This window comes from Hippoglossus stenolepis, chromosome 19, assembly GCF_022539355.2.
Source record: "Hippoglossus stenolepis isolate QCI-W04-F060 chromosome 19, HSTE1.2, whole genome shotgun sequence".
In the NCBI taxonomy this organism is placed as follows: Eukaryota; Metazoa; Chordata; class Actinopteri; order Pleuronectiformes; family Pleuronectidae; genus Hippoglossus; species Hippoglossus stenolepis.
This window is the reverse complement of record NC_061501.1, coordinates 3,449,125-3,473,913: the sequence shown is the minus strand read 5'-3', so window position 1 is coordinate 3,473,913 and position 24,789 is coordinate 3,449,125. Positions and strand designations below refer to the sequence as shown.

Below are 24,789 nucleotides of genomic sequence, written 5' to 3'. Positions count from 1 at the left end.
AAGTCGTAATATTACAAGAGTAAATTTGGAATTCAATGAGAAAAAAGTCATTATGAGGGGAAAGTCAGAGTTGAGAAGAAAGTCATAACAAGAAAATATATATATGAGAGTAAAGTTGTAATATTACAAGTATAAAGTCATAATATTACTAGAATAAGGGCGTCATTTAATATGAAAGTTGCAATATTAAGAGAAAAAAGTTAGAAATGGGAAGAAAGTAATAATATTCACAGTAGAAAGTCGAAAACGAATGAAAAAAGTAATTAAATTAAGAGAAATATATGTGAAACTTTAACTGAAGTATAACTTAACAAGATGCTCCGCATTATTCATATGAATGCAGGCGACAGGCTGATATTCTAATACCCCCCTCTAAAACTTAACAAAGCCTTGATGACTTTTTTATTATTATATTACAACTTTATTTTCCAAATCTCCGATTCTTTTACCTTTTGAATGGCCCTAATATGCCGTCGTACATTAGAGCATTATGTTTGACCTACACAGTCAACATCATGGAGATCAACCTTGTTGATGTAGGTCTGATTTATTTATGATGAACGCTCAAAGATATCACAACGTAATGAGACATTGATATTTTGAAATTAAAAATGATACTGGAATCACCTTTTGAGTTAATGTTTTAAAGTGTTGTGCGTCACCAGCAGAGTTGAATGTCGTAGTGTGCAGTCAACAACAATCCAGTTAGGTACCATGATATCTGTAATAGATAGTCTGCGATGCAGCAGACATCTCGTAAGTCATTTCATCTTCCTCAGTGGTTTGATACTCTGACAGTCTCACTAGATGATGGCTTCTGTGTCTCAGTGTTCAGTAACATAACAAGCTCACTTTTTTGTCATCATCCTACTTCTCTCACTCAACTCTTTTTTTTTTTTTTACCAACTTTCCCCAGTGTGTGCGAAGGTGGAGCGTTCAACTGCACCTCAGAGAGCTGTGATGGTGAGTGATGCTCTGCCCCAGCTGCATGTCGCTCACTTTACTGGGCCTCGCTCCTTTTAAGCGATGAAAGAAGCAGCTACAATAATCTTTGGTTGAACTGTCCGGACAATGACAGACATGTGAACCTGATCTATGGTCGGTAACAGCTGCTGCAGCAGTGGACTAAAATAATTCAGCAGCAGTCAAATCAATGACAACCTACAAAACATAAACATGTGGTAACATCTTGAAGCAGCAGGAGAGGAAAGAGTTGAATGATCCTAACTGCTTCAAAGGTCTGAAGATAGCAGTGCACTGACAAGTGGATTTGCTTTTTGCTTTTAGCTTTAATTTAACTGTGTCTCAGAATCTAGCAAAGACACCTGCTTTGCACTTGGAGCCACTTTGAACCTAGTGTAGGATTATGTATGGCACTTTGTGGCTGTTGTAGAGAAAAGTGCCGACATTTATGGTCTTAAAAACACAGCAGATATAAACCATCATATCACATTTGCTGCTTCTACATCTGTCAACCCATCCAGGTTTCAATGAACCCTTCACCTTTACTTTGAGGGTATTTGCTGCATTGTGTCTTTCAGGATCACTTCCACAGGAGGCTCTAGTTAAACAACAGCTTGATATAAGTGAATGCATTGTTTTTGTAATTTTATTTTATGAGGTTTTAATTTCATAAGCTGCTGCTGCACTGCTGCAAGTGAATAACAGTAAAAGTGAAACTGATCTGAATGTGCTGGTTCATGTCCTCTGCTCCTCCTCCAGTGGACTGTGTGTGGTCCAGCTGGTCCCAGTGGAGTCCGTGCTCATCCAGCTGTGGTTCAGGCCAGCAGAGCTCCAACAGAACCGTCCTGCAGCCTAGTCAATACGGAGGGGCCCCATGTGAGGGCCCTGACCATCGCACCAGGATCTGCATGGCCCCTGACTGTGGTGAGTGATAAGAGGGGAGATGAGACATGTTATTTTGATCATCATGAATGATAATGTAATAATAACAACTACAATTTACAATTTGTACGAATTGTAAACATTTGCAAGTAATAACCCAAATTAAAATTGTGAACCTGTGTGTGAGCATCATATGTCTCCTTTAAAAAAAGGGATGTTGATTTCAAAACTAGGAAGGCAAAGTCAGGATTCTCATCTCTAAATGGCGAAAGTGGATTTTGTTACCAGTCAAGCCAGCGTTGACTTCATGAGTTGGTTGAAATCACTGTTTCAGCGTCTCATCCACCCTAGTTTGTTTAACTTGCAATTATTATTGCTATAAAGTTTCTTTTCTTTTTTTTTTAAATGTGCACAGAAATAGGAATTAACTTCAACTTAAGATTCATTTAAAGTGTCACGATGATTAGTACTTTAGATTCTTATGCGCTAATTTTCTGTCCACACCCTCTTTTGATTCCCACTACTCCTTTACTCCCAACAATTCATCTTTAAATTCTGTCCTTTTTTCCAATTTCCCCCTCCCCATCCTCTCCTCTTGCCTCCTCTTTCTATTTTCTCCTCTCGTCCCTGGCACTTTATTATTATTATTTTTTTAACTCATCTCACTCCTGTCGCTCTCCCTCTCCTCGCCCTCCTCGCCCTCTGCAGCTTGCCCTGACGGGGAGCAGTGGAGGAGGAGGCGCGTGACAGAGGAGGTCCTGCTGTGTGAGAGGGGCTGCCAGGACATTTACTCCTCCTCTCCTGTCAACTGCAGTCACTCCGCTGAGGGCTGCGTGTGTCAGGAGGGACTTTACCGAAACACTGAGGGTATGTGTGTCATCCCGGCCCTCTGCCCCTGCCATGACCGGGGCATCCTGCGAGAGGCACACACACACACACACTCACACTCACACACACACACACACACACACACACACACACACACACACACACACACACACACACACACACACACACACACACACACACACACACACACACACACTGGCTTACACCCAAGTATCCAGGCATCTGCTGCCCTGCTATGTTGGCAGCTTGTTCCCACCCCGCCTGCCTCATTGTGGCGTGTGTCTGAACCTGACCATTAATGCACTGTTTTTATTCGATACCATTCACTCCCATTGTGTTATTTACTCATAATGAATGGCCCTATTAGAAGATGAGTGACATGCCCTGTGGGCCACATTACACCACAATGCGTCTGCAGCCCTCAGCTTCATCAATTATGTAGCCAGTATCGTAGAAAGCCAGCACTCTGGGCAAGCCTGCCAGGAATTATTTATGAAGGTGGGGATATTATAGGATTATGAGAATTAATCATACAGTGACAAGAGGTCAGATCACTCCTCTTGATCTTCCTTCTCCAGGACTTTCTCTGGCTCTTTCATTTGGCTCGTTTCTCTCTTTCCCCTCTCATACCTTGGCTTTATTACTCACCTTCCCTCTTCTGCTTTCCTCACAGGATTTCTGTTCACCCTCGTTATTCCATTTATCCTTTCTTCTTTCTCTCTCCCCTTTGTCAACCCCTGCCTCTCTATACGTCATTCTTCACGCCCAACCTCTCTGTTTCTCTCTCTTTATCCGTCAGCTGGTGATGACTAATGTCTACATAAAGACCCTCTATGGTTTTCTAATCAGCCACCTCATGACTGTTATGCCAAATGGTTCAGTGTGAGCGACAAAGGCTCTCCAATGTGGGCCCTTTAGCACGGGCAAAAGCCCTGTCGCCCATTCCCACAGCTATAACGTGCAAAATATACGATGCACTCTGTATTGTGTGTTGTTGTAATCACTGCATGGTAATGTGCCCCCATAACCTAAATTATGCACAACGGTGCAGCCAGAGCTTTAGTGGATTCACTGAAAAGATAGATCCTGAGCTAAGACCAGTTTTACTTCATCAAACCTGCTCTGACACAGACGGTAATGTGAATGTGCCTGAAGGAAAGAGTGATGGACTGTTGAGGAATAATTATAGTACCTGCATTTCAAGAGTCTGGGAGGTGAATATAAATATGTGTGTGTGTGTGTGTGTGTCGTGTCCGTGTGTGTGTGTGTGTGTGTCCGTGTGTGTGTGTGTGTCGTGTCCGTGTGTGTGTGTGTGTGTGAGCCAGGCAGGATCGGAGTGGGAGGAGGGCTGCACGTCCTGTCGATGTGTGAATGGGAAGAAGCAGTGCCAGCTGAGGTGTCCTCCACTCCACTGTGATGAGGTGAGACACGCTAACTCTCCACATCAAATCGACATTTGTCTGATTGGATTCTGTCTGAGTGCTTATTCTCTATGTATGTGTTCATCTGAATGAGATGTAATTGCTCCCTACATTCAAAGACACCAGGGTGGTGAAATACCTGGAAAATATACAGTAGGTACTTTCCTGGATAAAGGAAATGTAATGCACCACATCTGTGCCCTGTCTGGCAGATGTAGTCATTTACTGTAGGAGGAACTTATAAATAAAACACTGGATCTCTTTATCCAGCAACTTAAATTGTTATCACAGTCAAACAGACAGAAAGAGTCTAATATTGAGGATCTAGTCCCAGACATCTGTCTATTCAACCCCCGCTGCCTCCCCGGGGTGGGACACTTCATACAGCATCTCTGGCGGTCACAAACATCTCAATTACTCCGAGCAAGGGAAGAAAATGCTCTGCTCCCTCAAGAATGTGTGGGATGTTCTCTGCAAGTCTCTGGCTGAAGTAGATCAATACCTGACTGTCCGATCCTCCCACCAGCCTCCACTCTCTCCGTTACCGTGCCCTTCTCCCTCCCGCGAAACTCACTCCTGACATTGCTGAGTTTCATTTGGATGCAGTATATCCACCCCTTGACAAATGTGAAGCGTGTTCTGCAAAATTTTATGGCGTCAGCCGCAGCACAATTTTAGGAGCCACTGAAGTTTTGAGGCACTTTTAATAACATCATATATCAAGTATGGAATGCTGTGAAGTTTTTAAATATTGAACATGTAATATTTTGTGTAATGGTAATGTCAGGCATTACTATGTGCTTGCTGGTGAGAGAGAAAACAGACTTTGCCTTTGTCACAAGGACACTGCTTGGTCATACATGTATGGGTTGTTAACACCTGGTGATCTCAGAGGAGACGCTGAGCAGAGCAGCCAATTATGGATGCACTTTGTACAACTAGAGGAAGATGAGGACAAAAATAAACTCGAATGAAATTTGAGTTTATTTTTGTAGTGCATGACACAGATGGATCTTTTCCAGTCCTGCTTCAGACTGATTTAGAGCAGGATCTGCTTATGACTGTTAAAAAAAACATTTTATGGCCTTTACGTTGTTTATTTGTCTCCCAAACATCCTTTTGCTTCTCCCTCACTCTCTGCTTGTTCCATGGCTGCAAGTCTACACCACATTTAGCTGCTCTCATAGGCTCCAGCCATGCAAATACATCTTATCTTATCAAAATAACCATAAATTCATGTGAGATGTTCGCAGCTTAGAAAAAATCTAGGAAAATCAACAGCAACGACTCCTTCCTGAAACAGTGTCCCTGTTTCTCTGCGTAGTCCACAGAACAAACTGTCCAGACGTTGTTTCTGTAGTAATGAAAGCTATAAACACTGTGGTGTGTCAGGTAGAAACAAAAAAACCTCACAGATAAATATGTCGAACCTTGGGAAGATAAAACTAAACTGAACTCCATGGCTCGATACCAGTAAAGCAAAGTAAGAAAACAATTTTTTGAAAGGCTTGGCTTAACTTTTGAGTATTGAACAAAAAAAAGTAAATAAAAAACATTATAATTGCTCTACATAGGGAAGGGGATGACCAAAGACATGAATGAGTTCATACATAGTTTCATTGCAATCCAATATCATGGCTGTTGAGATATTTCACTCAATTAAACAAGATCTGTCAGGCACTTGAAAATCTACCTCTCTCAAGGACAACAAGAACAAATTTCAGATTTTGTTTTTTCTTCTCTCATTCATTCTCTCATCTCAAAACCTGGGTAAACAAAAAACAAAAATAGCCTCATGGAAAACATTCTGCGCATGAACTAACCTTACAAAAAAGATATTTGCTAAATATAATGGGACTCAGTAGAGCACATACCTGTCGCAGGGCTTAATATTTCAATCAAGCTGCATTTCATTTTGGGCCATACATTATTCCCTGGGAAAACGGTGAAAATGTCAAAAATACAGTGTTAGACTAAGTGAAAACAAACCTGCCCTCTTATTCAGATCTGCACCGAACTTTGATGGGTTCTTCCCTGACCCATACGACATCCTTTTTTTGTAATCTTACTTACACACATACACACCAAAAAACGGTTAGGGCTGAAAACATAAGCTCCTTGGCGAAGGTCCAGAACAGACTTAATTTATGAAAAACAGCTTTCTCTCTGTGGTGAAGGAAAAGGAGAAAGTAACAGAAAAGTCCACTGTTTCATTCTCCACACACGCGCTGAGTTGATATCTTTAGCACAACGGCGCTGTATAAATGCCGAGGTAAAAATAAATTCTGCTGACATCCAGAACTGAAGGGAGAGGTTAATTGCACTGTGAGCTCCGCAAAGTACAGTAAGTGTTCCACCTGAGGTGTGCACAGCTTTTTATGCCTTCGCATCATTGACTCGCTCAACTATTTTGTGTTCCCCTTCTCAAATCCCCCAGCTGCACTAAGTTATGCCTTCGTAAAAGCAGCACTTTACCCCGGCCAGAATGAAAAAGTAATTTAATGCACTGTGCTGGGGCTGAGGATTGGTTTGTGTCAGTGCCTTCTTGGTATTTATGACTCAGCTTACATTTAATGGCATTGCTGATTAAAACATTTAAACCTCCGTCTTCACTTCTCCGCTGTGAGCCGCGTTTTTTTTATCCTCATCTCTGGTGATAAAAACTGATCAGGATGTTTCCCCGAATCCACATGAACACTTCTGATTTCCATGTGGCCACAGCCTGCAGATGACACAAATCTCACTAACCTTTTACTTAAAATGCCAAGTGTCCTTTTCATGAAATAACCAGTATCCACATTTCACACCACTTCCACCTCATGCCACATCAAACAAACAAACACACACACACACACACACACACACACACACACACACACACACACACACACACACACACACACACACACACACACACACACACACACACATACACACGTAAGCTTTTAACTCAAAAGACTCAAAATGGTCCTCTTTGTGACCTCCCACCCTTTAAGTGAGTGGGCTGCTCCGTCCCTGAGGGAAGGCCAGCGGCAGAGCAGAGTGGACCTGAGAAGTCCTCAGGGTTAAGAGTTAGGAGCTGTGAGTGTGTGTGTTTGTGTATGTGTGTGTGTGTGTGCTCTTCTACAGCTATCTTTGTGAGGAGCCTACAACCAATGGAGTGAGGACATTTTGGCCGGTGTTCACTTCACTGTGACCCCCCTTTAATTGACTGTTGGGGTTGTGGGGGTTAAGACTTTATTTTAGGGTTTGGGTTAGAATTAGGTTTAGGTAAGCTTAAGGGTTAGGGTTAGTTATTTAGTTTGGATGGTAAGGGTTAGCATAAGGGGCTAGGGAATGCATTATGCCAATGAGTGTCCTCACTAAGATAGAAGTACAAATGTGTGTGTGTGTGTTAGAGGGATTGTATAGTTGGGGGAAGTTTGAGGGGTGAGCTGAGGTTGGTGTTGGTAAGTGCTCTGAAGACTGCTGTCAGATTGTGTGTGTGTGTGTGTGTGTGTGTGACTCTGCATCCTAACCGCAGCTATTCTCAGACAGGGACACCACAGGACTACTTACTTCTCTCTGGATCTTTCTTCTTCCGCTGCTTCACTCTTTCTCTGTACTTCCATCACTTTCGCTCTCAGTTATGTAGACTGAGATAATCATCTGATATTAAAAATGTTGGTGATATAGTCGAAACTGCATATTCTGCAATTGTTGACCTACAAACATATCTTCATTTCAGGTTGTTGTACTAGGTTTTTAGTTTTTTTGTTAGTAGATTAGGCTCGGTTATCATAACATGACTTAAAGGTCCCACATTGTGTAAAATAAATGTTTTGGCCTTTTACTATCCGTAATTACTTGAAGGGGTCAGTAGGGACCCTCAAAGTATGAAAACAGTCACTCCGTGGACTTTTTCACTCAGTCCATCCTAAGAAATATGTTATTGAAACGTCTCGTTTGGTACTTCCTGTCCGTATGATGTCATTCGGGATCGCAATCATCTCTCAGGCCCACCCAGCCGGTACCAGTCCAGCCTCCGAACCCACCACCCCCGCTCCCCGTCACCTCCACCACCACCACCCCTCCACACCGAACGCGACACCAAGCAGACATGTTGCTGAGCTAGCAGCTTGTTAGCTACCACAGGCTAACCACAACATACAACACTGAAGAAACACTGCAGCGTGGAGGGATGCAAGGAAGAGAATGTGTCCGTGCACATTCCTCCTAAGAACGTTACTGTTTGAGACCAGCGGTTAGCTTTATTTCTTCTGACGTGCCGTGTCTCTGTGCTCAGTACGGAGTAACGTAGACGTTACTCGTTACTCCGTATTGAAACTCTGTTGTGAAACTCCGTACTCTAACTCGGGACGATACTACATTGGCCGACTGTCCTGCTAAAACTTGAACAAACATGAGGACGGTGTAACTTACCGTTCAGAAACATCCTGTTGTAACCGACTGTGAATATGTGGCTGGTCTTCTATAGCGGTATACAAACATAACGTGACTTTCACCTGTGTTTATCAGAGGAGGGGCTCAAGAGGCTCGTGAAAGCAGCCTGGTCAGTCTGCAGCTCCAGAGAGGGGCAGAAGAGAGGACATGGAAATACACATTGCAGCAGTTTTTTCGGCTTTAAACCACTGATATATCATCTTAGGGGTACCAATACCTCAAAATAAATCCCAGAAAGGTGTAAAATATGGGCCCTTTAAGTATAGGGTAAGGTCATGTGATAACAGGTGGCGTTGTATTGGGTTCAGGGGAAAGGTATATAGTGCTTTTAATTTTTTTTAAGTCATCGAATTTTCCATGTTATAGTCTGATAAAATCCAAAAGTGCATAGAAAACAGACAAATTTAATAATCTGAAATAGAATAATTACACAACTCACCCTCAGTCCTTATACTGTAAAGGTCCATAAAAGCTCCCACGGGTTCGTGGGAGCTTTTATGGACTCAAAAGATGCAGTATAAAACACTTCTCCAAGTCTCCAGATACAGCAGTGTTTAAATGTCTCCAGATGATTCTGGAGACTGTGACCAAACCCACCATAATAACAGAACCTTTTTTTGGGGGGTGCATTTGGTGTTTGAGATCCATATCCCCCTCGTAAAGATACAGCCATATTTGTGTGGCGCCAAATAACAACATACATTATCTCAAGGCAATTTAGTAAGGTCGAGACCTCACAGTTCCCACAATGAGAAAGCATTCCCACATTCAATGGTTTTAACACTTCCAACACAGATTCAAATTCAGAGTTTTGAATGGGGTAAATGGTAATATTTATAATCTTAACTCCCCTTCTGCTTCCTTCACATAATTTCCACACTCTGCTAAGATATTGACAATTTCTCCTGTGTCTTTGTAAAGTTTGTTCTCATGTCTCTCTCTCTGCTTTAATAATGTTTTAAATGATTACTTGTTCTGTATATTTTTATTTTGTAACAGGTGCATTAGGTATCTTATTGTGGCTCTGGCTAACCTGGATAGGATTTAATTCCTTTCCTCACCCACTATGTCCACAGTGTGTTCTTACGTCACTTTTCAAGATGCAAAGATTTTGAGATCTTAATATTAATTGTATAATTTGTATTAATAATATCAATTAATTGTCATACTTGGGTACAATGAACTGCAGGAGGCTTCTCTCTCCTGTCAAGATATGTATATACAACAGTGTTAAAATATAGAAATTATATATTAGAAAAATATAAGAAAATACAAGAATAAGGCATATTTACAAATCCTGCAAAATGGTACAAGAAACCACCTGCAGTTGCAGTCCCTGAGGGTGGACTGTGTGTGTGTGTGTGTGTGTGTGTGTGTGTGCGTGCGTGCGTGCGTGCGTGCGTGCGTGCGTGTTAGTCACCTTGATGTGTGCGGTTTAATAAATGTATTGTTAGTGTGCAGCATATTCTTTTTTTCCATCACTTGTTGAATTACTTGTCTGTTTTCATTTTCTAAAATATATTAAAAAGACAAATCATCTCTCTCTCTCTCTCAGGGGGAGGTCAAGGTGGAGGAACCAGGCAGCTGCTGTCCGGTCTGTAGAAAACAGTTTCCAGGTTAGTGCAACATGCAGAAGGTAGAAAAACACGGCAACAAAACCACACATTCAGACAGTGTTCAGAAATTAAATATATATTTAAGGAGAAATTCATGAAGAAATGCTCTATAAATGAAGCCATTAGCTTCAACAAATGAATTAATCAACCTGACAGCATCCTTGTGTATCAGACAAATGACTTTTGATAACAAATATGTAATTAGAAACAGTCAAAAGCTACATTTTCATTCTGTGGCTGCTGTTCCACTTTATTGGATTTGAATGTTCCGTAGTTCATTTTATAGCTGAGCAAAAACCAATTGCCACAGTGGCCAATTAGTGAGAGATGACATTACTTAACCTACATTGGGGCTTTAATCTGTCTCCCAGTGGAGGAAATGTCACATGCTGCACGGGGGCACGACAATGTCGCTGTGCTCTCTGGAAGGACTCTGGCTCCTTTGTACTTTTTCATGCAAATGGAAAGAAAAATCGTTTTTCTTTCATTATTCACCTTTTCCCTGCCCTCTTTATTCTCCCTCTGCTTCGTCCTTCAATCTCATGTTAACCCCTGTCTCCCCTCCTCCTCCTCCTCCTCCTCCTCCTCCTCTGTGTTTCTGTGGTTCCTTCAGGCGAGGCCCTGCCGGAGTGTCGCCGCTACATGCAGGTCAGGAACATCACCAAGGGGGGCTGTCGGCTTGACAACGTGGAGGTCAGCTTCTGCAGGGGACGCTGTCTGTCCAGGACTGATGTCATCCTGGAGGTAGGGAAAGTAGACACACACACACACACACACACACACACACACACACACACACACACACACACACGGAGAAAGAGAGAGGATATTACTCTTCCAACATCTTGTGGCGACAATGACCAGTATTGACATCCACGTCAAAACAATGGCGATCAATACAGGCAGCAAAGTGGACAAAAATGAATTGGTTGAAAAAAAGCAGTGGCTTGTTAATTGTTGTCAAACTACACTTCAGGGCAGTACAGTTAATTGTGTTTAACCGTATGTTGCGCTTCCTACGGTTAGGAATTCCTGCAATATTCATTTAAAAAGTAGATTTACATTTCCAACACTAGTGCAGTGCCCATTGTAAACCTGCCTGTTTGGAATGGGCGGTTTGCTTTGCCTGTGTTATGCTCTGGAGCTACTTCAGAATTATTCCTTGTCACTTATTTATTGTTTGTGTGACTAGGTTTTTATAAACAGTCTATGGTGCAGAGTGAAGATCATTGTCACTGATCTTCATAAAATGAAAGACCTTGCTGTCTTCTCAATTTGTTAAAAAATAGACACAATGTTCAGACACCAACTTTTCAAAATAATAGCTCTAATTTAACTCAACATAAAGCACAGCAGCAACAAAACAAATGTTGTGGTTTTACTTTGAATACACATTTCCAAAGAGGAATTGATTCAATCAATATTGTTACCATGATGGAGATCAGCACCCGCCACACCCATGAGTATCAGAAATGGTGAAATTTAAATGCCCAAATTATCAAAATGAGTTGGTTGTTCAGCTATTATTGCTGACGGGACTGTTTTGGCCCGCGGCCCGCCAGTTGGCGACTGGTGCTGTCGGTTATGTGTGGATGTAGAAGAAGACATGTTCAAATCGGCCTACAGAGTAGCTGTTCAGCCCCGCCCCCATGACGGCTACAGAGTGTGGTCACTTGTTTATTCCATTTTTATTAATATTAAACTTATCCCATGGCCGAATTGCACTGAATTACAATTACTAAATTGCACTTTCTCGGGCCATTAAGAACACAAGTGCTAAATGTGAAGCCAATAAGATGAACGGTTCATGAGATATGCTTTCCACAAACAGACAGACGTTTGTGCAATTAGTAGACTTAGATTCAAAGTGCCATGAAAAACTCAAATTGCCCATAACTATTATTAACAAGCGTTCCAAAAATAATATTCAGGTGTGTTGCTTTAGCTGTAACTGTGCAGCCATACTTCCCATCTGTTTTCCTCCTGAAACGTGACCCGACATTAGTGTTGAATGTGTTTTCGCAAAATAAAATCAAGTCAAACCCTCGTCCCCGTGCAGCATGGGCACACGTGCTGTGATCTCACACCTCTCAAGATAAACACAGACCGTCGACACACTCGCAGGATAACAGGTAAGAGGCTGTGAACATGGTGAAATGATTATTTAGATCATTTTCCCTTCGGTTCACAGCTGTAATCACAGTTGACAGAAGGTAACCTGTCGCCATGTTCACATGGACGACATGGAAACAGGTAAACAACAATACAGCATTCAGTAGTTGAGTCACCGCAGATCTAAATATAGATGTTTTGGATAGGAGTGTTGTGAAGGGGTCACGTGTGGAGCCTGTGAACGATTCAGGTTCTTTTTTCCCCCCCTCCCTTGTTCTTTTCCTACCTTCGCTCGTTGCCTTTTCCATCCTCGCGAGACGGCGAGCTCATCACCTCATCACCATGGCGACTTTGTTCCTCTTTGGCATCCATACATCTCCACTGTAAAAATAGAGTCAATCACGCCGGGAGATTAGTAAAAATAAACATCAGCTCAGCTAAATGTGTCATTACCTCCTGTTACTGTGGCAACCAGGGATGGTAACCGGTGACTAGGCAGCACGGAGAAGTTCCCTTTTCATTGATCCGCAGGACTGGAGAGAGCCGGGAACGCACTCAGAGGAACCACAGGCTCTTTTCACCACCAGCTCATGCGCACACACACACACACACAAACACACAAACACACACTCGCACTGCCGACTTCAAAGTGTGTGAAGCACTAATAACTGCTATTTCTCATAGAAGTTGAAGGTGTTTGATGTCAGACTCTCTTCTTCCTCTCACCTCCCTCTCCTCCTATTATCTATCATTCTTTGTCATCATGCATTACACTTTCTGCACTCTCCCTCCTCCTCGGGTCTTTTCCTGCACTAATTGAACACATGAGCTCAGTTTCCATCTCCAAGCCTCCCTCTATCACGCAAAGCATCGAGACTGGGTTTTTGGATACCAAGAGTTACAAAAACATGTTAAATCATCATCCAATTCTTTCCCAAATTTGTGTTTGTATTGCGTTTTAGTCATTTTAGATTATTTTAGCATCAGGTTATTGTTTTGGTTTCACAACCATTACACAACCTTATATCAACATGACAAATCCACTGTAGAAAATAAAAACAGAGGATGATAACTTCTGTCCGTATTTGTTGTTTTACTGTAAGTAATGTGAGTGAAGACATATGACACCCGCCTTGTATTGAGCTTCTCCTCATTTTACTCATATCGTCTCGACTTGTCTTCCTCTTCTGTCTCATAACCTCTTCCTGCTCTAATTCCTCCCTCTCCTCATCATCTCCCAATCTCCTAATTGCTTTCCTCCACCTTATCCCTCCGCTTCCCTTTCCACCTCCTCTACTCCCCTTGCTGCTCTCATCTTCTCCAGTAATTCCATCCCCTCTTCTCCTCCCTCTATCCACCCAGGAGCCGTACCTCCAGTCGGTGTGTGAGTGCTGCAGCTACCGTCTGGATCCAGACACCCCCGTCCGTTTCCTCAGCCTGCGGTGTGAGAACGGCGAGAGCGAGCCGGTCGTCCTGCCTGTCATACACAGCTGCGAGTGCACCAGCTGTCAAGGTGGGGAGTCATGAACGAGGCCGGATGGATTTGCTTGTACATCTGTCATGTCAGATAGTGAGCCGAGCATTTAAATATATGTAAAAACATTGGCACGTGGCTCATGTTTACATACAGGGTCCCAGCAGACAGGCAGGTAAATACCAATGAATGTGTGTACATAAAGGTATCTCCCCTTTATGTTCTTGAGACTGTGCTGGGAGACACAGCAAACCTTTTTGTTACTGCACGTATGGATGTACCATCCTGGAGGAGCTGGACCACCTGTGCAACCTGATTGGGCTGCAGGTACCGCTTCATGCTACCAGTAGTAACAAGGACACTAGAGAAGAATCAGTCAGGAAGGATGAGGAGAGAGCAACTGTCTGTGGCCAGCACATGTAAAACCATTTCCTTTTCGGGGGTTGTCTTGCTTTTGCCACTTCATTGCACCTGTTGTCACTTTCATTTGCACCAAAGCCGATAAAATTGATTAAATGTTCCCTTAATTATTCTCAGTGTATATTGTATGCAACACTCAGGGAGACACGTACAATTCGTTGGACAGCTGTGCAATGGCAATAAAAGGCATTCTATTCTTCTATTCACAAACGCAAACAACTAATAGATGGCTGCATTGGCCTCCATCATCATCTCTCCCCTTCATGCCTGAAGAAAACATTTCAACGTGAGCAAGCAGCGTGAAGGATGAGGAGCTGGTGCCAAAAACAGATGACTCAAAGTCATCAGTGTGGCAGTGGTTCAGCTCTATTCATGCAAATATTTCTCAAAGCAGTTATCTCTAAAACTGCTAGAAAACCGCCGGCACACTTACAGGTAATGCAACAAATCGATCTGCTTTCTACCAAATTAAAAAAAGATAAGAACACCTAAAGAGCGTTTCACTCAGGTTGCTTCAACCCCACTCATCTGTATTTCACGAAGTCCTGAAAAGCAAAGAGGTAACACTGACTGATGCACTGATCCAGTGTTTCCCATTAGTTATCTAGACTGACGCATTCTTGCTCGCAGTGTTTATCCACCACTTGCTTGCGCTACGGCCCATAACGTTTTTACCGCCCACGCAGACTGCCTGACCTCATCGGTTCAGCTGCGGTTATGGCATAATATGCAATTCTTTCACACGAGAACTTGTCTTTCACTCTTTAGTCTGTGTACCTCTCGCTCGGAATCTGTTTGAGAAAGCGTGAGTACGTGAGCGTGACCTTTGTGCGCGTGCAGCCCCCTTACTGCCATAGATTGTATTAATTCTTTGGGAGATTTAAAACACTGATGCTCACTTTAGATGCACAATTTGATTCACCAGTGTTTTTACTATAATGTTGTGATTTAAATGGTGCACTGCCTGGTTTGTGTCAAGATTGTCTCAACAGCAACTTCAATTAAAAATAGACAAATCATCAACGTGACTTGTCTTCAACCCCTTATAATGTGTACCACATAGTCCTGTACAATGCAGTAAGCCTCCATCATCTCTTCTTGTCACAATTCATTTGAAAGCATTTTAAATTTGATGTTATTGTCTTCAAATATACATGTTCAGTCACTTTCCATTAGTGCCAGACTGTCACACACATACATACAAAGTCATACATTACCACATATTGACACACTCTAAAGATACATTTGCCTTTGCCCACTATGAATAATTCAATGGAGGTTCCCACCTCTGAAGCAATTATGTACTAATCCATTCTTCAACATGGCTGATTGCGTTAGTTAATTGGATGTAGACACATACGACACAGGGCCCACCCCCTCTCCAGCTCATATTCCCCTTCCAGTGCTACACTTCCGCGGACATCACGTCTGACGGATTAGATTGTTCCAGCGATCAATCTGGACTGGCATGCGGCTGCGCTCTCACACACACTTCCACATATTAACTGCCACTACTATAAGTTTTCTCATCTCTCAACTGATGCTTCTCGCTCCGCCTCACTCACAGACACGGACACAAGCCTGGAGAGGACGTACATGGATACGTTTCTCATCTGCTGCTGGAATGTTGTTGTATAGATGCACGTATTAAAATGAATTTTAAGTAATTAGCCATATGGTTGCTGTGAACAAATGCACTGCTGGGGGGCAGGGCAAAGACACGCCTACTTACCGCAAACACACACGCACACACACCCATACGACATATCAATTAGCTTGCTAAAGTGAAGTTATCTAGGTTGTCTAGGACTCGAGGACAAAGCAGCAGACACACACACACACACACATGTTTGGACACACACATGACAGGAATGTCATATGAAGTAGAGGGTTTCTCCCCTCCAGAGTTACCCGACAGTCCCGGACCACTTGAACCTTCGGCACAGGTGGCTGGTGCCAAGTCAGCCGGGGCTAAACCGTGTCTGGGGAGCATGGTAATCCAGAGGCGTTTGAACTGCTGGCGGAGACAGCCGCTTGGGGCAGGAGACATTGGGGGAAGTCTCTGAATAGTAGTGGATGTGACAGTTTAGGTTTTGCTCAGGGTTTTTTCAGATTTGAACATTTTTTTTAATTAGCTGGTGGTGAGGGTTCGCCCACCATTTAATAGAGTGTGTTAACCTTTTCAAATATATATAAATGTCATGATGTAGTGACGTCCTTAACTCTACTTAAGCATCGGCCTTCCAATGTCCAAGACAGTGTAAAACACAAGGTGACATCATGACCATTTTCAACCCATAAATGTACATTTTAATACATTTTGTAATAAACGTGATATTAACACTATCAAATAATGTATTTCATTAAATGAACAATTACAATTTGGTTCACAGTGTGCAGTATCTCTTTAATACAGTTCAAACAGGGAAACTTAGATATATATATATATAATAAATAGGAAATAAATGAAGTCTGTCTGTTGAGACAGTTTTCAGAACGTTTGAGTCACTTGATCTTTCTTTTATTCGGCAGTGGAAGCAGTTTTCTTTTGATGCATGTTAAGGTATTACAGAAAACAACAGTGAAGTTATGACACCGTCCATCTCACTGTTTCTCTTCTTCACAGGAGGCGACCTGTCCAGACGCTGAGGGAGTCCGCTGAGTGTGTGTGTGTGTGTGTGTGTGTGTGTGTCTTTGTTTGCGTGTGTGTGTGTGTTTGTGTGAATGTGTGTGTATGCACGTATGATCTCCAAGCCAAGTGAGAGCACCACCCTGGAAGCCAGCTGGCTGATACATGGAGGACTCTGGGATGGATATATATGGATGGATGTCCTGAACAAGTACCTGTTGATGCACACATTATTCTGTAGTCCTTAGTCATCATATGACTTGATACTACTCCTGTTCTCAAACTGTTTATTCTTCAGCCTGTACAGTCATTTTCTACTGTGTATTTATAGATGATACAATCCAAGTTACACCTTTTATGCTTTTACATGTGTTTGATGTGTATGTTTAAAGAATATGTATATGCCCCTGCAGTCTGCTTTATGTTTGAGTTTACAGAAATAAGATGTTATATATTTTACAGTTTGTAGTACATTTCCTATGGAGTGGTCAGTAAACATTTTCTACACATGGAGAATAAGTCTTGCTATCTTTCTCTAAATGTCTTTTTTTAAAACAGTATGTGAATTCATTTTTCCATAGTTCATCTTTGAACACTGTCCAGTCACCAGCAGAACTTTCCTTCTCCTGTAACACACAACAACTTCAATTAAAATAGACAAAACAAGGTCACCAACTTGCCTGGTCTTCAACCCATTATAATGTATACCATTGTGTTTATATTTATATATGTTTAACCAAGTCATGTGTCTTTCATAAGACCCCCGACATAACTGTTTTGTTAAACAAAAGTACTTCATGATTCCAGTTTTATTCATAAAAGATCAACTTCTCAAACTGTGAATTTTATTTCCCCTGGTACAATCCAACGGCTGTGTTCAAGTAATGTTTTTATAAACATCTACGCTTTGGCTCCAAAGTTAAGATCTGGAACCCTTGACATTCAAGTGAAATATTTTAATAATCTAATCAAGATACATTTTGGGCTTATTTACTTTTGTATGATTTAGGAAGTTTGAATCATCCAGTTGTTACTTGTGTCCAAACACAAGAGTCCCTTCTTTATTTCCATTCCCAAAATAATCTGCAAAAAGTCATAAGAATTGTTTTACTTTGGTACAGTGTGTTTTCTTGAAAGCCCATAAGTATGTCATGTCTTTATAAAGTACAGTATTTCATGAGGTCCTTCAAGCCCTTAATTGACTGCAAATGAAAGTCTATACATTAAATATGCTTGGTCTTTTTAATGCTCTTTATTGAACTTGAATCCTCGTTTTTTCCAGCACACACACACACACACACACACACACACACACACACACACACACACACGCTCAGAACAACATGCTGCCGTCACTGCTCTTGCGTTTTGCTTAGTAACCGCAGGGAGCAGAAAAGGGAGAGTGACATTTCTGATGACAGGAGTTCCATTTGCCGCTGAAATGTTTATGCATTATAAGACGCTGTAGCTTTTAATGGATGTGTCGCCTTGAGCTTTTTCAATTCCCTTATTCAGACATTTACTCATTACTGTGTGGAGTAAGGAGCATAAAAAACGTCTTAAGCATTAACATTGCCCTTCTCTCTTTCTCTGTGTGTGTGGAGTGTGTATGTGTTCTAGTAAACACTGAAAGTGTGTGACAGGCTGGCATCTGTCTCAACCATGACAAATTGTCTTCCTCTTTCTTATCCTCCTTCCTCTACCCCTTCTCCTCCTCCTCCTCCTCCTCCTCCTCCTCCTCCTCCTCCCTCTCTCTTTTCCTGACTAAATAAGGGAGTTGAGAGGCGAAGGCTGACCAGCGAGCTCCTTCATGTCTTTCAGCTGCTGTAGTAAATACCACTGGATTGTAATAAGAGCTGGAACTGATGCATTTTTAATTCATACCAAAATGTCACATTCTGATGGATAGTACCTCGGGCCTGGTCCAACTGCAAGGCTGCAATTCATCACACACCTCACCAATCATTAAAACACTCATCGCTGGGGAGAAAAATGAATGTAACCACGCCGCTGTGCGGGTCACTTTGATGAATGCAGCCACGGAGCAGCGGTGTTGCTTCAGGTCTGGATCTGACAGAAGTGAAAACAACAAAACTTGCCAACAGCCGAGGCCTCTTCCATCCCTGGGATTGATAGGAGAATCTTGTTCACTGTACAGAGAGTGTGAGGTTGTTGGACGTGCAGGGTCAAGGCCGTGTGAGGAAAACCAAAAACTGCATCTGGGACACTTCACACATCTCAAAAAACTTTTATCATCAAATTGCTGAAATGCTGCTGAAACGCACAAAGCAACACAACTTTTTAGAAACAAATACTTAAAACAAAACCAGGCAGATATAGTGACTTGATTCCCTGAATGAAAAGAAACGTGCACATTACCTTATTTACTGCTAACATATAATTATTCATTTATGACAGTTCCATAAATGGACCACTCATAATATCGATGCTGGCTTACTTATCCACTTTTGTTCCAATTTGAAAAGGGGAGCATGGACGTGCATGTATCCTAATATACAGGAGTTTAATCTTTAAATACTTTCAATAATTCCAGGGTCTTTGCTACATAAATAAAATCTGACCCTGTCGCATCTGTTGTTATTAGTTTGAACTGGTGCTGCTATCTTTATTAACATCCTTACATTCGTAAATATCACTCATCATTATAACTAATCTGACAGAGCCGATTAGCCTACACAACTGTACCTGGCCTCCCCCCCCCTCTCTCTTCTCTCCCCTCGTTTTAACCCACCTCTCTCTGATCAGAGGTTTCTTCCAGTTAATGTAAACTATTTAAGGTCTTGGCCTTACTATGTAAAGTGGCCTGAGATAGTGTATGTTGTGATTTTGTTCAAATAAAATTGAATAGAATTGAAATTATTCTAATCCCAGCAGTCAGCAGCATTAAGAAAAAAAATTGATCAAAATCAATATTCAAGACAAAATATATATATATAAATCCCCGTTTGCAAATGTAATACATTAACCTAACTACAAATGTAGGTCTGCTGCTCGATCGTCTCAACCCACGCCACAGTTTCCCACAGCACGTGAAAGCACCATCCCCAGCATGACGGAGGGGGGGGAACCCCGGCGCTGTGACGTAGCGGCAGCAGCCAGTGAGTGGAGAATCCCCATCCAACCCCCGACACACAACAAAGCAGCATCTCCAGCGCCTTTTCCACTGGTTTATTGAGATGTGATTGGACAGATGCTGACACAGATGGGTTGTTCATAGAGAGAGAGAGACACACCCGCTTCTCCTCGGGGCAGGTAAATGTGCTTTTGTGGGGCGGGAGGGTTTGTTTTGTACAGAGTGGAGTACAATAGAGGAGGGCGTGTGTCTGTGTGTGTGTGTGTGTGTGTGTGTGTGTGTGTGTGTGTGTGTGTGTGTGTGTGTGCGCGTGTGTGGGCGTGTGTAGCCTCACACCTGCCAGGCTCAGGTCAGCAGCCGTTTGGCCACAACTCTTTCCAGCAGGTGGGTGATGGTGATAACACAAAGCACGCTCCTCTTTCACACCACATGTAGCACCGGCGCTCCCTTCTTCTCTGTCAGACATGTTCTTTCTGTTTGATGCTTAAAACACTGAAACACCTCTCCACTTGCGTTAGACACCTGGATATTGTTGTTTTGGTTGATGCGCCATGGCACCTCTGTGCGTCCCGGGAGAGGGATCCCCACTTGAAACTCTCTGAGGTGGTTTTCCCTGTTAAAATGGCCATGTACCTTTTATAGCATTTCGCACATGGAGGCTAAGACAAATGTCTGCCTCTAAAAAAGGTAGACAATAAAATATTGTTGTATTCGTATAGTTCTTCCTCATTCTTGTTGAAGGTTGAGGGCAGATGATGATACACCAGTTGTGATTTGAATATGGGCTATACTGTGATTGATTGGTTGATTGATCGATCGATTGGTTGATTGATTCCCACTGCACCACGAGAGGGAACCTGTAACTGGATTTAACCTGGTGCCATTGTAATCCCATTTAAACCGATTGTACTAAAGATCAATTTAATCCAATACATAATTGGTAATAATTCTGGGACTATAGTTTCATCGAGGCCCCTTTGAGGGACCCCTCCAACTCCTCTTTTAAAGGGATGAGGAGAATTCGATAGCCCATCTACTTCTTCATCCATAATAATAATAAAAAAAAGTGCATGTGAGCAGTTCCCGCTCCTGATGCGCAAAGGGTTAAAAGAGGCGCAGCTAGACGCCGGTGGAGCTGAAGTCATCCGGCAGAGCGCACAGCGAGGGAGGGAAGAGGAGACGCGGAGAACACCTTCAATACAACACCGAGCCAGGACGAACCAGGCTGCACGTCTGCGCTCTGCTCTTTCCTTTTTAACATCTTCACTCTTCTTCTTCTTCTTCTTCCTCCACAGTTGCACACACTCCGCTCCGGACGCAGAGGGAGGAGGTGGGATGAGAAGCGGATAAATAACGCGCAGCTCCAGCGCCCAAACTATGGCTCCAGCGACGCTCGCCCGGTCCGCCTCGCAGGAGCGGACGGTAGTGAAGGATGAGGCGTGTGCTGAGCTCCAGCGAGTGTGAGACCAGAGAAGACATATACCCCCCCCGATAGCCCTTCATCTGGGGATAGAAAGAAGATACCTCCTCTCCACCTGGACACTGGAGGCTGGGATACGGCTCCTTGCGTACAGCGCGCTTCCTCTTCTCCCCAACTCGCGTCAATCCTCACTTTCTTTTGGAGACCCAGCCAGAAGCCTGCGTCTCTCCGAGTCTGAACTTCTTGGAGGGGGTGAACTTTGAATTTGGATTACTGCCACTGAAACCGGCCAGGGCTCCGAGCAGAGAGCGCAGTGAGGGAGGCAGCATCGTGAAAAAAAAAAAGAAGTCTCTCCGAGTCCAGGGGCCACCGCTGCGAAGATGCCGGTCCGGAGGGGCCATGTCGCCCCGCAGAACACCTTCCTGGACACCATCATCAGGAAATTCGACAGTCAGAGTAAGATCAGTCATTTTCTTCCAATCGCATCATTAATTTGACCACACAGCCAGTTGTTTCTCTCCCATTAAGGTTCATAGGTTAATTGATTCGGTGACTCAGGTGCGGTTTGGAAGTGGCTCCCTAATGAATTAACCTCATTTATGATGTTTGCTGCTGCTGCTCGGTTAATGGCTGTGGCACAGTGAAGGGGGAAACATCAGGAAACATGTTTTTCATTTCAAACATCACCTCATAATAACTTGTGAGACTTCAGCTGACTTTGGAGCAGTTTCCTCTTCACCCGCCACATATATCTTTGAGTTTGTGTGCGTTAACAAGTGATGGTTGTCCTCAAGAGTCCTCATATGACATGTTGAGAGGTTTTGAATTTCCTCTCAGAGAAGACAAATGACCCTTAAGTGCCTTCGGGGGCCATGCACTCTATTTTATTTGGCTGTAGATATTCATCCAGAATCCATTTTACACCTCAATATCCCATCATACACATGCTTTTACAGCCATAACACATTTATATAGTTTGTTATCTTTCCCTTCAAAGGACAAACAACCATATCCTATCAGTTAATCTCCAGAAAGTTACAAGCTACAAAAACAAACAATATATCTGAGCTGCTGCATTTTTCATATCCAGCCCAGGGGCGTGAAATCCGAGGCTGTCTATATTTCAGAATGCACCAGGCTTCACCCGTCCCCGGTGGTGTTATATCTTTGATGCAAATCATTTTTTGGTTATTATCCCCTCGCCATACGTGTGATCAGCAGACTTCAAACATGCCTCAGCAGCCCACAACAGCACTTTCCCCTGCAAAACAATGCACAGCCGGGTCGGAGGATGGTTGAGGTTGAGGATGTGCATGATTAACATTTTTTGTTGTTTCAGGTTTTGACAGTCAAGCTGATGCAAGAGGAATTAAATGCAGCTTTCAGGGGGATCCACATGTCAATTACTCTCATCAGGAGCTGACAAGGAAAGATGGAGATGTGAGATTAAGTTACAAAGTCTCTCAATTTGTTCCCAAACATCTAAACTCCTGAGGGGTGCCTCTTTCTAAAAAGCTGGATGACCACACTCCTCTCCTTCCTCCATTCACCATATGCTCTTGGATCGAGCGGTTCAAGAGGCTGCTGTGGAATAGCAAGTGATATCTGCTGCGTTTGTAACACCACGAGAGTCAGGGAGGCAGAGCTTCAAACAAGATTGTGTAAAAGGGGGGGATTTAGTGTGAAAACAGTGCGTTTCCTGACACAGAGGAGCTGAAAAAAAGCCACGGCACACGAGCGCAGTTGAGTTGAAAAACAGATGTCAGAGTTGGGTAATTGACATTAATCCTGCCTTACTCACTTTTCCATCCTGATAAACATGGGTAGCTCTGCAAAGGTGAGCGTATCCTGCCGCTCACTGGATCGCCGCCAGCTCATTCCACCGTGTTCATATCTTTCATGTTTTTCTTTCGCAGCAGATTTGCATCGGTTTCAGGAAGATTCTTTGTGTGGCGGATGATTGTTTTTTCACGAGAGGAGCACTCAAGTGTTGCGGAGGAACATAACCTCCAGCAGAGAGACACATACCCTCACACGGCTGCTTCCAAACAATATCCCGGTGACACATAGGAATCACCTCCTATTGATTAGTTTCAGGCTTTTGGTTCGGACTAATCAAGCACGCTTATAGAGACAGTATTGTGTCTAATAGCTGTGGGTAATGAAGTGGTGGACATTTTAGTTTCGACATCTTTATTAACTCTGGAGCTGTTGAAGCATAACAAAATTCTAAATGAGAGAATAGGTTTATCTCCTTATCGACGTTTTAAATGAAGCACAGAGAAAGGACTCGTCAATACTGGGCATCATGTTTTCTTAATAACTTGAAGGCCCCATTTCAAGGCAAGGAGGTTTTATTTGTAAAGCACGTTTCAGACTCAGAGGCAGATTCAAGATGCTGCACAGGGGCATTAAAAGACAACACGGAGACAAAATTAAAAGAAATCAATTTAAAACCAGAAAGCGCAGTTTCAACAACTTTCAAGGTAAATAAATTGGAATAAAAAGAGTATAAGGAAATAGGTAAAGAGAAGGAAAAAGAATGCAAATAAAGTAGATGAAAATAGGTAAAATAAAATAAAAATGGAATAAATTACAGTTATGGTTTGACCTTTTAAATAATTATAAATAGATCCAGTCTGCAATAGATGGGGTATTCCTTGGATGATCAGGCAGTTGCTTCCAGCGCTGTGCATAGTGACTAAAAGCTGCTTCTCCATGTTTAAACTTTACCCTGGGCCCTTACCCTATGTTGGACTATCATGTCTGCTACATATTTGGGCTTCATTACAAGATTTGAAAATAAGTCAAAATTTCAGTCTTCCCATTCCTACTGTGACACCACATGAGGTCACTCCTCCCAAGTCATCTATAGCTGCATGCATCGTGTTTATGAAGGCCTGGTGTGTGTAATTGAGAGTGCGTGAACTTCTTGTGAACAACAATCAGCAGTTTGTTTCAGAGTGTGGTATATGGATCATGTGATGCCTCATGTATAACAAAGAAAAGCAACATTCATGGTAGAATGAGTGTGGTAAAGGATTCTAAATACTGCTCTATATTCACAAGCTATGGAGACTCAGCCTCGGAGGAGGCTGAGCAAACTGTGGACATCTGCTGTCAGCACACGTCACATGGTGACTGTTTCCACCTGGCATATTGTGTGAGATCCTGTTGTACTTGAGACAGTGACAGTGATTAAGCAGCTCAGGGCCTCCATTATGAAACAGTCTTTTAATCCAGTTCATGGGAGACCTGTTGTTTTTCTCCCCGTTTCACTTAATTTAAGTTGAGCGCTTTGCCTTAAAAAAGAACTGCAACACAAAACAAACGTACAAAAAGATTGCACTCTAGTGGAAATAAATCACAGAATTTGATAATTATTTGATTGGATTTTATTTCCAGCTAATGGACACACATTAGGGCAGCATGGTGGTGCTGCGAGCCTCAAAGGACAATCAATATA

The 24,789-nt window shown here is 42.7% G+C and overlaps 2 protein-coding genes across 2 annotated transcripts in view; both read left to right on the top strand.

Moving 5' to 3' along the window:
• The window catches only part of sspo (SCO-spondin), a 72,513-nt gene extending 54,449 nt beyond the window's left edge, over positions 1-18,064 (top strand). The window contains exons 110-117 of the mRNA XM_047337925.1: positions 917-963; positions 1,723-1,887; positions 2,554-2,768; positions 4,020-4,115; positions 10,114-10,174; positions 10,788-10,918; positions 13,649-13,799; positions 16,807-18,064. Coding sequence (XP_047193881.1) covers positions 917-963; positions 1,723-1,887; positions 2,554-2,768; positions 4,020-4,115; positions 10,114-10,174; positions 10,788-10,918; positions 13,649-13,799; positions 16,807-16,829 — 889 coding nt within the window. The 3' untranslated portion in view covers positions 16,830-18,064. The remainder of the gene's footprint in view (positions 1-916; positions 964-1,722; positions 1,888-2,553; positions 2,769-4,019; positions 4,116-10,113; positions 10,175-10,787; positions 10,919-13,648; positions 13,800-16,806) is intronic.
• Positions 18,065-21,489: 3,425 nt separating this feature from the next.
• kcnh2b (potassium voltage-gated channel, subfamily H (eag-related), member 2b) overlaps positions 21,490-24,789 on the top strand; it is a 200,317-nt gene continuing 197,017 nt past the window's right edge. The window contains exon 1 of the mRNA XM_035143130.2: positions 21,490-21,779. Coding sequence (XP_034999021.1) covers positions 21,704-21,779 — 76 coding nt within the window. The 5' untranslated portion in view covers positions 21,490-21,703. The remainder of the gene's footprint in view (positions 21,780-24,789) is intronic.